This window comes from Hippopotamus amphibius, chromosome 1 (assembly GCF_030028045.1).
Source record: "Hippopotamus amphibius kiboko isolate mHipAmp2 chromosome 1, mHipAmp2.hap2, whole genome shotgun sequence".
NCBI classification, from domain to species: domain Eukaryota; kingdom Metazoa; phylum Chordata; class Mammalia; order Artiodactyla; family Hippopotamidae; genus Hippopotamus; species Hippopotamus amphibius.
Window position 1 is genome coordinate 86,007,566 of NC_080186.1, and position 18,110 is coordinate 86,025,675.

Here is an 18,110-nt window from a genome sequence, read left to right on the forward strand (position 1 = left end):
TTGGGGGTACACCAAGTTCAATCATCTGTTTCTATACACATATCCCCGCATTCCCTCCCTTCCTTGACTCCCCCCCTCGAGTCCCCCCACCCTCCCCGCCCCAGTCCTCTAAGGCATCTTCCATCCTCAAGTTGGACTCCCTTTGTTATACAACGACTTCCCACTATCTATTTTACAGTTGGTAGTATATATATGTCTGTGCTACTCTCTCGCTTCGTCTCAGCTTCCCCTTCACCCCCCGCCCCCTCCCAAACCTCGAGTTCTCCAGTCCATTCTCTGTATCTGCGTCCTTGTTCTTCTCACTGAGTTCATCAGTACCATTTTTAGATTCCGTATATGTGAGTTAGCATACAATATTTGTCTTTCTCTTTCTGACTTACTTCACTCTGTATGACAGACTCTAGCTCTATCCACCTCATTACATATAGCTCCATCTCATCCCTTTTTATAGCTGAGTAATATTCCATTGTATATATATGCCACATCATCTTTATCCATTCATTTGTTGATGGGCATTTAGGTTGCTTCCATGTCCTGGCTATTGTAAATAGTACTGCAATAAACATTATGGTACAAGTTTCTTTTGGGATGATGGTTTTCTTTGGGTATATGCCCAGGAGTGGGATGACTGGATCATAGGGTAGTTCTATTTGTAGTTTTTTAAGGAACCTCCAAATTGTTTTCCATAGTGGCTGGACCAACTTACAGTCCCACCAACAGTGCAAGAGAGTTCGCTTTTCTCCACACCCTCTCCAACATTTGTGGTTTCCAGATTTTCTGATGATGGCCATTCTGATTGGTGTGAGGTGATACCTCATTGTGGCTTTGACTTGCATTTCTCTGATGATTAGTGAGGTTGAGCATCTTTTCATGTGTTTGTTGGCCATCTGGATGTCTTCTTTGGAGAAATGTCTATTTAGGTCTTCTGCCCATTTGTGGATTGGGTTATTTGCTTTTTTGGTATGAAGCTGCATGAGCTGCTTGTATATTTTGGAGGTTAATCCTTTGTCCGTTGTTTCATAGGCAATTATTTTTTCCCATTCTGAGGGTTGCCTTTTAGTCTTGTTTATGGTTTCCTTCGCTGTGCAAAAGCTTTTAAGTTTCATGAGGTCCCATTCATTTATTCTTGATTTTATTTCCATGATTCTAGGAGGTGCGTCCAAAAGGATCTTGCTTTGATGGATGTCATAGGGTGTTCTGCCTATGTTTTCCTCTAGGAGTTTGATAGTGTCTGGCCTTACATGTAGGTCTTTAATCCATTTGGAGTTTATTTTTGTGTATGGTGTTAGGAAGTGTTCGAATTTCATTCTTTTACATGATGCTGTCCAATTTTCCCAGCACCACTTATTGAAGAGGCTGTCTTTTTTCCATTGTATATTCTTGCCTCCTTTGTCAAAGATAAGGTGCCCATATGTATTTGGGCTTACTTCTGAGTTCTCTATTCTATTCCATTGATCTTCCTTTCTATTTTTGTGCCAGTACCATACTGTCTTGATCACTATGGCCTTGTAGTATAGTTTGAAGTCAGGAAGCCTAATTCCACCAACTCCATTTTTCCTTCTCAAGATGGTTTGGCTATTCGGGGTCTTTTGCGTTTCCATACAAATCATAAGATTTCTTGCTCTAGTTCTGTGAAAAATGCCATTGGTAATTTGATCGGGATTGCGCTGAATCTGTAAATTGCTTTGGGTAGTACAGTCATTTTCACGATGTTGATTCTTCCAATCCAGGAACATGGTACGTCCCTCCATCTGTTTGTGTCATCTTTGATTTCTTTCATCAATGTCTTAAAGTTTTCTGCATACAGATCTTTTGCCTCCTTAGGCAGGTTTATTCCTAGGTATTTTATTCTTTTTGTTGCAATGGTGAATGGAAGAGTTTCCTTAATTTCTCTTTCTGCTCTTCCATTGTTAGTGTATAGGAATGCAAGAGATATCTGTGCATTAATTTTGTATCCTGCTACTTTACTAAACTCATCAATTAGTGCTAGCAGTTTTCTGGTAGAGTCTTTAGGGTTTTCTATATATAATATCATGTCATCTGCAAAGAGTGACAATTTTACTTCTTCTTTTCTAATGTGTAATGTAATTTTATTGAGAGCAGAAACCTTTTCAGTCTGTTTGCAGGTGTGTTTCTAAAACTAGACCAGTGCCTAGTACACAGTAGGACATTTCTAAATATTTTTAAATGGACAAGACAAAAAAAGTAAATTTCTGTGTTTTTAAAATATCAGGACAACATATTTTCAAAGAGATGCAAAGTCCAATGGAGTTAAAATAATAATGGGTAGCCATTATTAATATTTTAATAGCTGACATTAATTGCACAGTTACTGTGTTAGAGCTTTTAAAAATATGCAGTATTGAATATGCAATATTCCCTTCAACCATACAATAATCTTATGCTATAGATACTATTACTGCTCCCAATTTTCAGACAAGGAAACAAATAGAAAGTTACAGTTATTTGCTAAAGTCAAAAGCGAGTAAGTGGCAGAGCTAGGATATAAACCCTAGCACTCTAATTCCAGAGCCATGCCCTTAACCACTAATCCGTGCTACCCTTTCATTACAATTAAAATAAATAATAATGATCCATTACATATTACCAACAAATATGTTAATAGGTTAAGTAAACTGATCTATTGCTGTTTCTGAAGTTATCTGAGGGTAGTTTTAGTGGATGGTATGTTTCCAAAATAGCATTAGTTTGTTCTGATTTTGTAATTCATTAGCATCTAATTTTCTTAAAATATGTGATATTTCTACTGTTTTTATTTGTATTTCTTATTTTCTCCATTTTATTATTACATTACAATCCTGTTAACGTAAGTTGTTTAAAAGAAAATCCAAACAATTTTAAAATGTGGGAAAATGTTCAAACTTACAATATTCAAATAAATGCAAATTGAACCAATCAGACAAAGAGTTTCACCAAATTGTTTATTTAAAAATTAAAAATCATTATTAGCCTTAAAAGGGCATCAGTTCATACACATTCATACACTGATAGCAGCCATATGCATTTGTACTACAACTCAAAAATATTTCAAATCCTTCAAATAGTCATACCTGTAGTTGGTAATTTCTCTTCTAGAATCCTTTCATGATAATGTGATCTTAAACATGTATAAAAAATATTTTAAAGTTTTGTTTATTACTGTCTAGTTTTGAGGTGAAGGGATGATGGGCAGTAATTTTCATGAACCACATACGAATTTTCTTCTACAAATGTTTTTATCACTTCAAAAAAATACAGAGGCTTCAGCATATCAATCTTCAGAGTTCAGACTGCAAGTAAATTTTAGCTTTAAAATGAAGTGTGAATCAAAAGTTATTCTGGGAATTCCCTGGTGGTCCAGTGGTTGACTCCACGCTTCCAATGCAGTGGGGCGTGGGTTTCATCCCTGGTCAGGGACATAAGATCCCACATGCCACAAGATGTGGCCAAAAGATTAAAAAAAATAAACAAAAATAAAGAAAAGAAAATGTTTTTTAAAAGAGTTATTTTGGTTAACACACCCAAGACAAAAAAAAAAAAAAAGTTTTGCTTGATTAAATTTGTCATCGTAAGAAAACTGTGTTGAGGCAAAAGTAGTTACTCTAACTGCCCCTTTCCTATTCCTAAGTACTATGAGGAAAAGAAAAAGGAAAAAATTGCAAACATACATGTTTTGTTTTGGTTTTTTTTAGGTTTACTTTTTTTTTGATAATTTTATTTACTTATTATTTTTGGGGGGTACACCAAGTTCAATCATCTGTTTTTATACACATATCCCCGTATTCCCTCCCTCCCTCAACTCCCCCCCCACCCTTGCTCGAGTCCCCCCCACCCTCCCCATCCCAGTCCTCTAAGGCATCTTCCATCCTCAAGTTGGACTCCCTTTGTTATACAACAACTTCCCACTGGCTATCTATTTTACAGTTGGTAGTATATATATGTCTGTGCTACTCTCTCGCTTTGTCTCAGCTTCCCCTTCACCCCCCGCCCCCCCCAAACCTCGAGTTCTCCAGTCCATTCTCTGCATCTGCGTCCTTGTTCTTGCCTTGTCACTGAGTTCAGCAGTACCATTGTTAAATTCCATATATGTGAGTTAGCATACAATATTTGTCTTTCTCTTTCTGACTTACTTCACTCTGTGCAAACTTACATGTTCTTGAGCACACATATGCGCATGCAGGGGCACGCACACACACACTCATTACTCATTCTTCTGATGTAAAGACCTAAGGTGAAAGAATCCTTTGAGAATCTGATCTGCCAGGGTGATTTTGGGGGTGGGGCTATAATGTAAAAGTTTCCATCCTTGGTCACATGTTGGGACATCTGCAGTTGGTGTTACACTTATTCATTCGCAATCACAACCTGAGATTTATCCATTCAAGATAACAATTTGAGACCCATCCTGTTTTCCCATGGCAGAAAAAATAAGGAACCATCATCAGGAAGTAAAGCCACAATCTAGAAATAAGCATCAGATCAAGACTGAGTCCAAATCAAGCCATACCCACATCAAGGGAAAGGATAGACAGATGTCTGAGTGTTCCACAGCCTTGTATCAGTGGTGGGAGGAGGAGGCAAATGGGTAATTGGTTCCAATCCCATTTTGTCCTTTCTGTCTTTGTATCCAGTGATGAGCTCTATTTCCATTTTAAAAATACTTTTTAAACATCCTTAATTCAATTGAATCATTGTAGGTTAGAAGGACAGAACTGAAATGCATTTTTATAAATCATTAAAACCACTGTCTCAAGTATATTTACAATATTTTAAGAAAATAATTTTGTTGAAGCATTACTTGTAATAACTATACTAAAAACAAAATAAAGGTCTGATAATAAAGGGGAGGCTTCAATAAACTTGGGTATCTCCACTCCCAGAGAATCATGCTGCTATATAAAGCTTTTTAAAAAGTTAGTAAGAATGTACGGAAATACTTCTGGCAGGATAAAAAAGTAAATATAAAATTGTATATGATTCCTTCTCTTTTTTGTGTTTGCATGTATTACAGATTTTTGGTCTGTAGTTAACATGAGGTTTATATATATAACAATATATATATGCATGATTCTTCCAAGTTGCTTATATCTTAATTTCAAATGCATTTTAACAACCCTGCATTTTTACTCCCCACCCCTCACTACTACTGTTTTTGACAGCATATTTTACATCTTTTTGCTCTGTGTAGCCCTTAACTTCCTACTGCTGATATAGATGATTTTACTACTTTTGTCTTTTAACCTTCTTACTAGCTTTGTACGTGGTGGATCTGCCTTCACCAGTGAGCTTTTTCCTCCTGTAATTTTCATGTTTCTGGTTTTGGCATTTTCTTACTCCCTTTGTGAAGTCTCTAACGTTTCTTGCAAAGCTGGTTTGGTGGTGCTGAACTCTTCTTCCTTTTGCTTGTCTGTAAAACCTTTTGATTTCTCCATCAAATCTGAATGAAAGCCTTGCTGGGTAGAGTATTCTTGGTTGTAGGTTTTCCCCTTCATCACTTTAAATATATTATGCCTGCAGAGTTTCTGCAGAAAAGTTTGTTGATAGCCTATGGAAGTTCCCTTCTACATAACTTGTTGCTTTTCCCTTGCTGCTTTTAATTAATTTTTGCCATTTTAATTACAATGTATCATGGTGTGGTCTTCTTTGGGTTGATCCTGTTTGGGACTCTCTGTGATTCCTGGACCTGGACGTCTGTTTACTTTCCCAGGCTTGGGGAGGTTTTCATCTATGATACCTTCAAACATGTTCTCTTCCCTTTCTCTCTCTCTTCTTCTGGAACCACTATAATGGGAATATTAATGAGCTTGATGTTGTCCTAGAGGTCTCTTAAACTGCCTTCATTTCTTTTCATTCTTGTTTCTTTTTTCTGTTCAGCTTCAGTGATTTCCACTACTCTGTCTTCCAGCTCACTGATCTGTTCCTCTGTATCATTTCATTTACTGTTGATTCCTTCTAGTGCATTGGTCCCCAACCTTTTTAGTACCAGGGACTGGTTTCGTGGAAGACAATTTTTCCACAGCCGGGGGTGGAGGAGGGGCGAATGGTTCAGGTGGTGATGCAGTGATGGGGGGGGATGGTTCAGGCAGTAATGTGAACGATGGGGAGCAATGGGGAGTAGCAGATGAGGCTTCGCTTGCTTGCCCGCTGCTCACCTCCTGCTATGCAGTCCAGTTCCCAACAGGCCGGGGACGGGACAGCCCGCAGCCCAGGGGTTGGGGAACCCTGTTCTAGTGTATTTTTCATTTCGATTATTAAATTCTTCACCTCTGTTTGGCCCCTCTTTATATTTTCTAACTCTTTGTTATAAACCTCTAACTTCTCCCTGTTCATTCATTCTTCTCCCAAATTCTTTGATCATCTTCACAATCATTACTGTGAACTCTTTATCTGGAAGACTGCCTATCTCCACTTCACTTAGTTTTTCTTCTGGGGTTTTACCTTGCTTCTTTATTTGGAGCATGTTCCTCTGTTGCCTTATTTTGCTTAAGTTGCTGTTTTTATTTCTATGTATCTGGTAGGTTGGTTACATTTCCTGACCTGGGAAAAGTGGCCTTCTGTAGAAGATGCCTTATGTATCCCAGCTGTATACTCCCTTCTGATCACCAGAGCTACATGCTTTACTGGTGCCACTATGAAGATTGCACGGGCACTTGTGTTGTGGTGGGCTGACTACTGTGGATGGCCTGGTACACTTGGCCAGCCCTTGATCCTATTGGTTGCCAGGCCTTGCCTTGTGGCTGCTGGCTATGGGTTGGCAGCGCCGGGTCACAAGGCAGCTGGCTGCAGAACCCCAGGGGGGTCCCAGGACAAGTACTGGCTCACTGGTAGGCAGAGCTGGGTTCTGGAGTTGGTGGATGCAGAGCTGCAGTTCCTGGATCTAGTGTCAATCTGCTGTCAATCAGCCCCTCCCTGATATGGCAGGCTGTGGGTTTCTGGGTGTCCCAAACCCGGTGCTGGTGTGCTGGTGTGCTGGTGAGTGAAGCTGGAAATTAGGGCAGCTGGCTGAGGAGTCCAAGATATCTCAGATATCTATTGTCCTGTTGGTGGGTGAAACCAGGGTTGGTGGGGCCTGAGGCTGGTGCTGGACACCGGTAGGTGGGGCCAGGGACCTTGGGGTCCCAGGGCTAGTGCCAGCTTACTGTTAGGCAGAGCAGGGTCCCGGAGTCTCTGGCTGCAGGGCCCCAGGATGTCCCAAGGCTTGGGTTAACCCGTTGGTGAGTGGAGCCACTGGGATGGCTGGCTGAGGGGCCCAAGGTTTCTCAGAGCTGATAGGAGGAATCAGGGCCCACTGGGTCCCAGTGCTGGTGCTGGCCTGCTGATAGGTGGGCTGGGTCCTGCCATGGCAGGCTGCCAGGCTACAACGGACCTGGGACTGGTGTCCATTCACTGATGGGTAGGGCTGCAACCCAGGGGGAGTTTGGAACTAGTGCCTGCCCACTGGAGTGAAGAGCTGGGTCCTAGAGACTCTGATTGAAGGGCCCTGGGGGGTCCCAGTTCTAGTACCTGCTCCCTGTGGTGTGGCATCAAGTCCTAGGCCCTCTGGTGGACAGGGCCATGTCTAAGGGAGGCTGTGGGTTCCAGTGGTCTTAAGGCAGCCAGCTTGCTGGTGGGTGGGGCCATGTATATGCGTCTGTGTGTGTGTGTTGTGTGGCGGGGAGGGAGGGGGGGAATACTACTCAGCCAAAACAGAGAATGACATTTTGCCAATTTTGCCATTTGCAACAATATGGATGGACCTGGAGGGTATTATGCTTAGTAAAATAAGTTGGACAGAGAAAGACAAATACTGTATGTTATCACTTACATGTGGAATCAAAAAATAAAATAAGTGAATGAAAATGACAAAAAAGAAACATACTCACAGATACAAAGAACAAACTAGTGGTTACCAGTGGGGAGAAGGAAGGGGAAAGGGGCAAGGTAAGGGTAGGGGATTAAGAGATACAAAGTACTATGTACAAAACAAACAAGCTGCAAGGTAGAGCGCAGGGAATACAGCTAATATTTTATGATAACTTTAGAGTATAATCTACAAAAATTTTGACTTACTATGTTGTACACCCGAAATTAATACAATATTGTAAAGCAACTATATCTCAAATAAATAAGTAACTATCGTATATGATTCAACTACTTAAGGAAAAAAAAACATGTACAGAAAAGTACTATCAGCATGACTGTTTTATGTGGTGTGATTGTATGTTTGGGGTCTTCTTTTCACTTTTTTTTTTTTTTTGCATCATTTAAATCTTCTGTAATGATCATGAAAAATAATTTGTTAAATTAATTTAGAGAAATTAAAAAATTTTTAATGAAAATTAACCCTCCAAAAAGAGTATTTTGCTGTGAAAGTTGTCACGCTTTAATCCTAGGGATCTGTGAATGACTTTCTTCTTTGAATTAACAAAGATTTCAAACTTTTACACCACCACTCCCCAAAATCTGTCATGGAAAAATATTTGGAAGAAGATTCCCAAAGCTTTGAGGACACTGTGGTACAAAGAGTCAGAGAAAGGTAACCTGAATTTCTGTGGGGCAGGGGACCCACTATTTGTACTCCAGTTTCCACGGACAGTGGAAATCAAAAAGCACATTGGAGAAACTGATTCCTTTCTGGAATCTCTGGTCTTAATTCCTAGTTAAGGACAGCATCATCCTACAGATACACAAAAATGTGAATTTATTAATTCCAGATCACCTTCACAGAACTCCAGCCATATATAGACGAATCGGACTTTTTCTGTACACTCAGGAGAGATTTAGACTTAACTCATTCATTTGATAAAAAAAGAAAAGGAAGCAGGCAAACATGAAGAACACTTAAAAATCAGGTGAATAAGTATATCAAATCCACATAGCTGGCACAAATGGTGCACTTAATCCTACCTAGCATGTAAAATACAGTGGCTCTGATATCACCACCTTGCATTTCCTTAATATGATCACCCAGCAGGTCACATTTCCAAACGATTTCACCATTGCCATATTTTATTACAAACCATTCTTAAAAGACTGATCAATAGCAAACTCATTGAGGAATCAGCAAACTTTTCACAGTGGTTGAATGATTTCCACAAGGTCAGACAGCAAGGGATCTCACTTATGGAGCAAAAATATCCCCAGGCTTGGGCCCTATCCCAGAATACTTATTTTAATTAACATATACTAAATACACATTATCTTCTATTGCTTTGCTGAAGATTTTCACAAGGGCTTTAATTAAACATACTAACATTTTTAAAGTTTTAACAAGCTACTATGATCAATTTTTAATACCATTCAAAGGATTTCACAAAGACTAAACAAACATGTACTTAGAAGAGTCAGTCTTGGGTAGGTAACACAAGTTGAAAACTAGAGGATGTTTTTTGAGGGAGGTGAAAGTAGGGAAGCAGGAGGGGAGGATCAGCAGAGTGGTAGGTAATAAAATATTGGGGGAGGGAGATGTGCAGTCAGGCTCCATCCTTGAGCGCCATCTGTATAAGTCAGGCCTGGAGTTGACATGTAATTTTGTGTGGGTCCCCTGAGAAGTGGCCCTCGGGGCTTCATTATTGATGAAGAGATTTTTCTTCAAAGTGGCCTAGTCAGGAGTGCCTCAAGGGGACATTCATAAGCACTCATAATATCAATTTCCAAGCACCTGGGAGGTAGGGACACAGACTGTCTCTTTAATTATTATGATAGAGGTAGAGGATAGTGAGAATGCTATGACACAACCAGGCTGAAATCCTCAAAGAAATTAAATTATTATAACCTAGTATAAAAAGTTTACTATCCGAGTCATCCTTTAGAAAGGGCTCACTTTACCTTTTCCTGGTGCAAAACAGGTTGATCTCCAATTCCCTCCTTCCTAGTTGTTAAAAAAAGTTATACATACAAATACAGTGTGTGTAGAGATGGTTAGAAGTCCAGAAGAAACTTTCTTTGACGCTAACATGCTTGCATAGAGAAACTATAAATTTAGTCCAGTTTATACAAAGAGATATGGAGTTGGGCACTTTTTCTTAAAATAATTTAATAGGGATTTCTTTTCAGAAAAGGGTAACACCCATCCCTTCTAAACATCACTGAGAATGCCAAGATATAATTTTCACCAATGCTTGGGCCTGATCTAGTGAGAAAAACACTCAGAAAAACACCAAAAAATCAATCCACATGTACACCACAGTAAAACAGCAAGGGTTGGGGGCAGAAGGACAATCATCCCTAGATTTGAATCTTATTCTCCAGTGTATTAGATGTGGTTAATCCTATATAGACAAAGCCTGTGCCACATACTTCCTTTGAATCTCCTGCAGCTTACACTAGAGGGCTGGCAATACAGTGGGTATTAAAAATATTTTTTAAATGGAAATAAAAAGCAAAATGAAAAGGGTCTCTTTAATTTGACCTGAATTTCAAAAACTCCCCCATCTCATTGGTAACACTGACAAAAAGAGTTCAGGAATTGTATCATAAATCCCATCTGCAACATTTTTTAATCTATCATAAGCCTCACTCATAATTCTTTTAACTTCATTAACTCTCCCTTTCCTCCTGTATTCTAACAGCTTTTGATACCACTAGTTAATTCCTGGAGTTGAACAACATTCTAGCCAAGTGACATTTACATAACACAGATGATATATGCAATAATAATATTTAAAATTACTACCATTCAAAAAGCATATATTTTAAGTGACAGATGCTGTCTGAGGTATTATATGTACATGACTCGAATTAATCCCTAGAGCTATTGCATAAAATAAGTTAAGATTAAATCCAACCGACAGAGGAAGAAATGACAGTCTAGGAAACAACCTGACCACAATCACACAAATAAAATAGTAATAGTGCCAGGATTTGAACCCAGGACTGTTTTAATACAATGTTTTTTTTGTTTGGTTGGTTGGTTGGTTTTGATTTTTAAACTAACTATGAAGTGAAGCTTGATTTTGTGAAATACAAAATAAAAAATTTTATGCAAAAATACTGAGTTTCTAACATCAATATATAGATAACTGTGGTGAAGAGTCTGAAAGAAAAGTTATATGTTGAGTTAAATACAGATGTTTCATATCTAATAGTATAACATTTTAATTAAAAGCAATGGAAGCAGTAATAATTATAAACCACAGGAAGAACATAATCCTATTAAGAGTTATCAGTAGTATAACTGGCTCCAGGATATCTGTGAACACCCACATTACTGATGTCTGAGGCCAAAAAACACCTTCTGTCTTAATATGGAGGATTAAAAGCAAATGAAGTCCAGAAGGGAAACATGTCACATTTGAAAATCAAAATTCTGATTACAGATAAATTTAGAATCTCAGAATGCCTTCTTAAATATTTTTTAATTAAGGCAGGATATAAATGACAGAATTTTCCTTACAGTTTACGGACTAAAGATGTCTTCCTCCTACTTATCATTGTGTCCATTTAGCTAAGAGGCAGGAAAGCAAATTGGCCAATTCTACTTTTCAATCTCTTCAGCCACACTGAAACCTAGACTATACCAAATCTCTTATAGTTTCTTTGTTACATTATTCCAGGACAATTTTTTTTTTTTAGTCTCATTGTCTTCAATTTTAGTATTTCTAATTTTGTGACTTAACTTTATGCTAATTATTAGAATTCTCCCACAGTGACCACACGTTTACCGTATTGGAAGGTTTATTTTTCAGCTCTTGTGTTGTTGTTTATATACAGAGTTTGGTAAAATGCTGTACTCAAATAGTTTAGGAAAGATATGATTGCTTAATGATCATCCAATTATCTTAGCATTTTTACTAGAGATCTTCTTGGTATTCTTATTAATTCCTTACTGTAAATGTAGAGCTTCCCAAAATTGGATTTAGCACATTTTTACAATTAAGCAATCAGTCAATACTATCTGCTATGATTAAGATTAAGCAGATCCAATCTAAAAATCTCCCTAGTGACAGATTCATCATTAGTCATTAATCTCACAGTTTGTAATTAAACCACTGAAACTAGCCATCTGAATTAATGTGTAGGAGGCAGAATTTTTTTTTAAACTGTGATGAAATATATATATATATATATATATATATATATATGACCATCCTTAACTACAGGAATGTGTAGTACCTTAAAACTACAAGGAGCTATCACTGGAATAACTCTCCAAATTTGGGGTAACTTTCCAAATCACATAATCAGACACATTTCTACTGCCTAGCTAAATTCCTTAGAAAGGGGAAATACTTTAAAATAAAATTAAATATTGTCCAAGGGACAGCTTAAAGTAGGGAGAACAAGCACATTTTTAACAACCCAAACTCACAAAACAAATTTTAAAAAAAATTGTCTTTTTAATGCTTTAAAAGTCTTGGCAAGTCAAGATAGCATCCGTGGAGATTTGTGGTGGCCAATCGATAAAAGGAAGGAGACAAAACTGTATGCAGCAAAAAACATTTAAGTTTAAATAAATCAATAAAGAACTCATGATTTTTGCAAAGTTGAATTCTTATTCTCTGCTTTGGATCTATGAACATCTTCCCTCCCCAGGAGCAAAAGCAGTTATGATAAAGGGCATTCTGAAATATCTTTTGCCATTTCTACCAATTCACAAGCCTTTTTTCAAAATTCTCCTGAAAATTTACTTCATCCATGTTGTTTCCATTATACTGCCATTTCCCAAAGCTATCATTCTATTATCTTATTTTCTTAATTAATGAACAGAAAATTTTTGATTATCTTCTCAAATGAATAGAAGTCATAGTATCAGTAATTCAGAAACCATTTCTATTTAACTCTAAAAAACATTATGATTTTGTGGACATTGGACTGAAATCCTTTTTTCATTCAAGGTAAATCTGAAATGAGTTTACAGCCCCTTAAATGACTCAAAGTCAATAACTGATAATTCTAAGAATAGACCTTGATTTGGGATCGTGGAAACAGCATAGTGGTAAATAGCAATTTAGTTCAACTATAAACGCTTCCCAAAATTGCTAATATCCAAAGAGTTAATTAAAAGCTCACTGTACCAGCATACATTTTCCTTCAGCTATACTTTTATAGTAATCCCTCAATTATCCATGTCAGTGGAGGGGAACACGACACTGAACAAAAGTGAACTCTTCCAAAATTACTCTTACCTGCTTTTAAAAGCACAGATTTTGACCTCAGACCAGTTGTCAATTCAAACTAAATGAAGTATTGTGAAAGTATTGCTGAGGTCTGGGAAAGTGATCAATGATATTCAACTTTTTTGAAACCTTCCCAGAAGAATTTGTATTCAAAAGTCATTCTTGACAAAATTCAGCTGTATCCAAAAAGTAAGCCCACAACGTAAAATAACTTTTAAAAGTACATAGCTACCATTAATGAACTTTAAAATAGTAGTTATTTCACAGGCAGTGATTTCCCTAAGACAGTTGTTCTATATTTTTATTTTTTAGCGTGTTTTGTCCTTTCCTGACAAGACGTGAACTTGTGACATTTGTTTATTACTTTCTCTATGATTATTTTCCTTACTTAGCAGATTATGCAGATATGACACAGAGAAGCTAGGTAACTTAAACAAAGTCACCTGTCTAAAGAGGGGTAGAACTAGACCTCAACCATAGGCGGTTTGCCCCAGATCCCAGGCCCTGAACCTGATTGATATGTCTGGAAAAAAAATCTGACTTCTCATACATCTTCTACCATCACTACAATGAAAATAAGTTTTGAGAATATGAGCTAGGTTCTATTCTAGTATCTATTACCTACTAATGCATCCCTGCTATGCCTATCTTCAAGCCCAGGGATATTTCAGTTTTGGAGTCTGGTGACCTTCTGACTGTTTTTTTATGCTACCAATCCTTCAAACCCTGATGTGATACTGGATTGAGGCTAGAAATATGAAGTGAGCACAAAAAACAACTTTGTAACCCTCAGCAAATTTTTCCCCAGAAACAAAAATATTTCTTAACTGCTCTACTGAAACCTGAGGTTCTACAGGTAGCTTAAGCGGAAAATTAAATCACTATTATAGTGGGTTGTCATCATCACTTTCTGTTCTTTTCACATTTATCAACTGAACATGTACTCTGTTTCATACTGATAATTTTTTTAAAAAGATTACATACTTCACATATCTGAGACAAGGCAATGGTCACAAGCAGATCAATCTCTAGACAATGGTTTTAATGAATTCATTCAAAAAAGGCAAATCCAGTGTATGCATTCAAACTTGACAGAAAAGTGAACCTTCATAATTCATTCTGACCCTTCAAAAAAAAAAAATGAACTGTGGTAAGTCAACAAGATCACCTGAGACATCTATGCTTGGATGTGTTCCTCTAGATTTAATGTGTTTTTCCTCACTGCATTATATTTTAATGATTAATTTCATGCTCTTTCATGGTACTCTAGCTCATGAATCGTGGGTATTACTTTGAGGGAAAAGAAAATTACTATGTATGATGAAAGATGTTACTGATTAAAGTGTATTGCATATATGGACTACATAAAAGCTGAAAAAGCTTGAATGCCACTATTCTATATTACAAGTAATATCAGACCAACTAAGGTTAGATTGAGGTGAGTAAATGTGAGGGTTTGACCTTCTTAAATGGTCTTAGTTGAAACAATTCATGAAATTAATCTGGTCATTAATGTTTCACTGCCATCTTTTTCCTTAGTATAAAGTAGTTAAGAACTGATTTCATGGACAACTGCAAAAGAGATACAGATAAAGAAATTCAAAAGCCAAAAGCCACCTGCCCTCTGACATTTTCTCTCTGAAATCAGTACATCAGTACTGCCTGAATACTGTCAAACGCTTACTATTTGAGTTAGCTTAAAAGGGGGGGTTGGGGGGCAGGGGGCATTTGGTTAAGCCAAAGTAACAAGGACCAAAAAGGACAATGACATAAATCAAGTATCTTTTAACCTGTGCATGAATAAATATTGGGTTAAATATATCATATTAATCAATATGAAAAAGTATGCTATCCACAAGAGAAACCACAAGTAAATAAAGTAGACATGTCCACATAATATACTTAGACTCATTACTGCAGTGTATTTTTCAAACCAATGTATGGGGTCTGGAGAAAACACTACAGTCCATCCCCCAAACAGAACACAAAGTTCCTTCAATCAATGATAGAAGCAACACGGTGGCGACACAATGGCAAAAAGCAGCTCTTCTGCAAACAGGTGGTTTTAACATTTTACTCAAGCGACTGAAAGGACTGAGGAAAGGAAAATTTTGTCATTTCTAAGGAACACACAGGCCTGCACATACACACGTTTCACCAGTGTAGGAGACTCAAATTTTAAAAAGCCCCAAACAAAACACAACGTAAAACTAAAAAGCAGTTTATTTTAGCTCAGAAGTGCTGACATTGGGTTAGTATGTCTAAAATCACTGTTTGTAATTATATCTGTCTCATCGCATAGATAAAGGTCTTAAGGAGAACTCAAAGGAAATGGTCTTGTATTTCACGGAGGACTTTATTCACAGGAAGAAAAATGACATTTTTACAGAAACAGAGTGCAGGAGAGAATCAAAAACTGTTGAGAGAAAAATACAGTTTATTTTGTATTTCTGAAGGCACTGTATTTTTCATGCTCTCAATACCTTACCCCATTTTTCCCCATGTTAAATTATTTTCATAAGCAATACGAAGGCTAGCAGGGGCTGCTATAGCTGACACACAGATCTCCTTGATTTCGATACTTTGCAAATATGCAGAATTCAGTGACTGCAGGTGGGAGCAGCAGACAGGTGTCCCAAAGCGCGAAACGCTTACTGGGGCAAAAGCGGAGGTGCGGGATAGACTGGGTGAGAGATGAGCGCTCCTTGGAGAAAGTCCATCTCTCTCGAACTCTCGTGGTTCTTCAGCCACTGCCACTCAGGGACTTCTTTAACCCCCACTCCGAAGTAAACAGCCAGGTCTCAACCTAAAGGTCACCCTTACAGTCGCGGGCCCCCCGCTTCTCTCCCAGCCAGCCCTCCCGGGGCGCGGGCTTCTCGCTCCTCCACCTCCCCCGCAGACCTCCCGCGGAGGCAAAGTTTCCCGCGTTTCCCACTCTTTCCCCGGCCCGGCGCGGGCCGCGGCTGCCTCCCCGACACCCACCAGCCGCGTCCCCCGCCCGCCCCAGGCCAGCCCGCGCGCGGTCGGTACCTCGATGTCCGCCACGTCCTTGCTCAGCACGGGGGCCATGGCGATGCCCGCAGCCCGGAGTCGCCCGGAGACGAACCCTCCCCGCGTCCTCAGGCTCCAGCCCGAGACCAAAGCCACAGCTCGCCCGAGCGCCCTTAGAAACAGGAAGCGGAGGGCAGGCGGAGCGGGGGCGGGGCGGGCGCCAGGCGGGGACGCCCCCGGGGCGGGGCTGCGCGCTCGGCCCCGCGGCTCCCGGCGCTCCCCACCGCAGGCCAAGCGGCGGGAGGGAGCCCGGCCCGGGTCCCCCGCCCCGGTCCCCCCCTCCCGCCCCCGCCCCCAACCTAGCCTCTGGTTTCCCTTCTACTCGCGGGAGGGAGGGAGGGAGCGCTCGCTCTGGGAACTCGCCTTTGGCCTATAACTGTGAAAAGCGGAGGAAGGTAGGTGGGGGCCAGGTGTGAGAGACCCACAGGATTAACGGTATAAACAGTCGGCGCTCTAAGTAACGAATCACTCCTTTTCTTTCCTTCCACAGGCGCCCTGCGAGGTACAGAAACATTGTGTCCTGGGCAACTGCATCTTCAGAAGTCCTCAGGGACAAGGTATTAAATGTTCCTCAGTCCGTCCGGCACAGACGCGGGAGCAGGCCAGGGCAAGGGTCTTCTGAGAATCGATAGTGGCGGGAGGTGGGAGGTGGGGGGGTGGGCGGACCGGAGGCCAGGGATGGAGGTGAGCAGAAATTTCTACGGAGAGAAGCTGCAAGTAGTAAATCCTGTAGGCGGTACAAAATCAAGAGTGTATCTTTGCAGGGAAGCCCGTTCTAATAGCTATTTAAAAATTTATTCTAAAATGTGAAGCTCTTTTGGAGAGTTCTTTATGTTTTGTTGTAGAGCTTGCTAGGAAGAGAGGGAGCGATTTCATTTAGAGATGGTCTCAATCCAGAAAATATTCTCCTCATCTTTGAGTGTATCTGTACTCCAGACGTCTCTCCTTTCTCCATGTCCTCTCTTCTCCTGTAACATGTCCTGCTTACTTCTATTAAGGCTTTTATCATACTTCTTAGTCCTCTTGGCTAGATAGTGAGCACCTTGGATTCCAGTATTACCTCTTTATCATTATTCTTTCATTAGTGTATCATTTCATTCAACAAATATTAAACATTTTCAATTACCAAACACTGTGTTAGGTGCCCTGGCGCCTAGTCTTCAAGAAGACACATCACTCTCATGGAAGTTTTCCTCAGAGTAAGGAAGTGAGCAAACTAATAGGAGACTGAGATGCCTGCTTGGAAAATAAGAGGATTAGGACAGAATAACTGGGGTGTGAGTGCTCACTACATTGAGTGGTTGGGAAGACTTCTTTTTACAAACCATCAGATTACCTTCCAGAACCTGGAATTTTCTAGAGGATGGATACATTTTTCTTAAATCAAATAGTATATTAAGAGAAAGTAGAAAGTTACATAGAAACCTTGGACTCATTCTTGATTCCCCTTTTGTCCCACATTTAGTGCATCGCCAAGCTCTCAGGATTCAATCTCCTAAATACATCTTGGAACATTTCTTCATGTCTCCATCTTCACTGCATCCACCAAGATCCAAGCTCCAGATTGAACTTAAAAAGTATTAATTGGCTCACCACACACACACACACACACACACAGTATAAATCTTTCAATGGATCCACTGAATTCAGAATAAAATACAAACTCAATAATGATCTCTGAATAATCTGCTCTTCCCCTCTTCTCCAACCTCACCTAGGGCTACTCTTGCCATGAATGGTTATGACCACAAAGTAATCTTCCCATTATCCAACTACTTTCCTCCCTTTGCATATATCCTCCATTCTACTTACACTTTAGGTTTCAGAGAAACCTTCCCTGACCCATCCCTACCACCAACAAAATTAGACCCACCCTGTCTCTGTTGTTTTCTTTCATGACACCCTATTTTTTCTCCATAGCCCTATCAAATTTTACTTGCATATTTATTTGAGTGTGGTTTG

General features: G+C 39.4%; 1 protein-coding gene across 3 annotated transcripts in view; it reads right to left on the reverse strand.

Moving 5' to 3' along the window:
- Positions 1-16,371, reverse strand: part of DPYD (dihydropyrimidine dehydrogenase) — an 807,016-nt gene extending 790,645 nt beyond the window's left edge. For all 3 annotated transcript variants that reach the window (XM_057718457.1, XM_057718467.1, XM_057718475.1), the window contains exon 1: positions 16,128-16,371. In XM_057718457.1, coding sequence (XP_057574440.1) covers positions 16,128-16,166 — 39 coding nt within the window. In that variant the 5' untranslated portion in view covers positions 16,167-16,371. The remainder of the gene's footprint in view (positions 1-16,127) is intronic.
- Between the last annotated feature and the right edge of the window lie 1,739 nt (positions 16,372-18,110).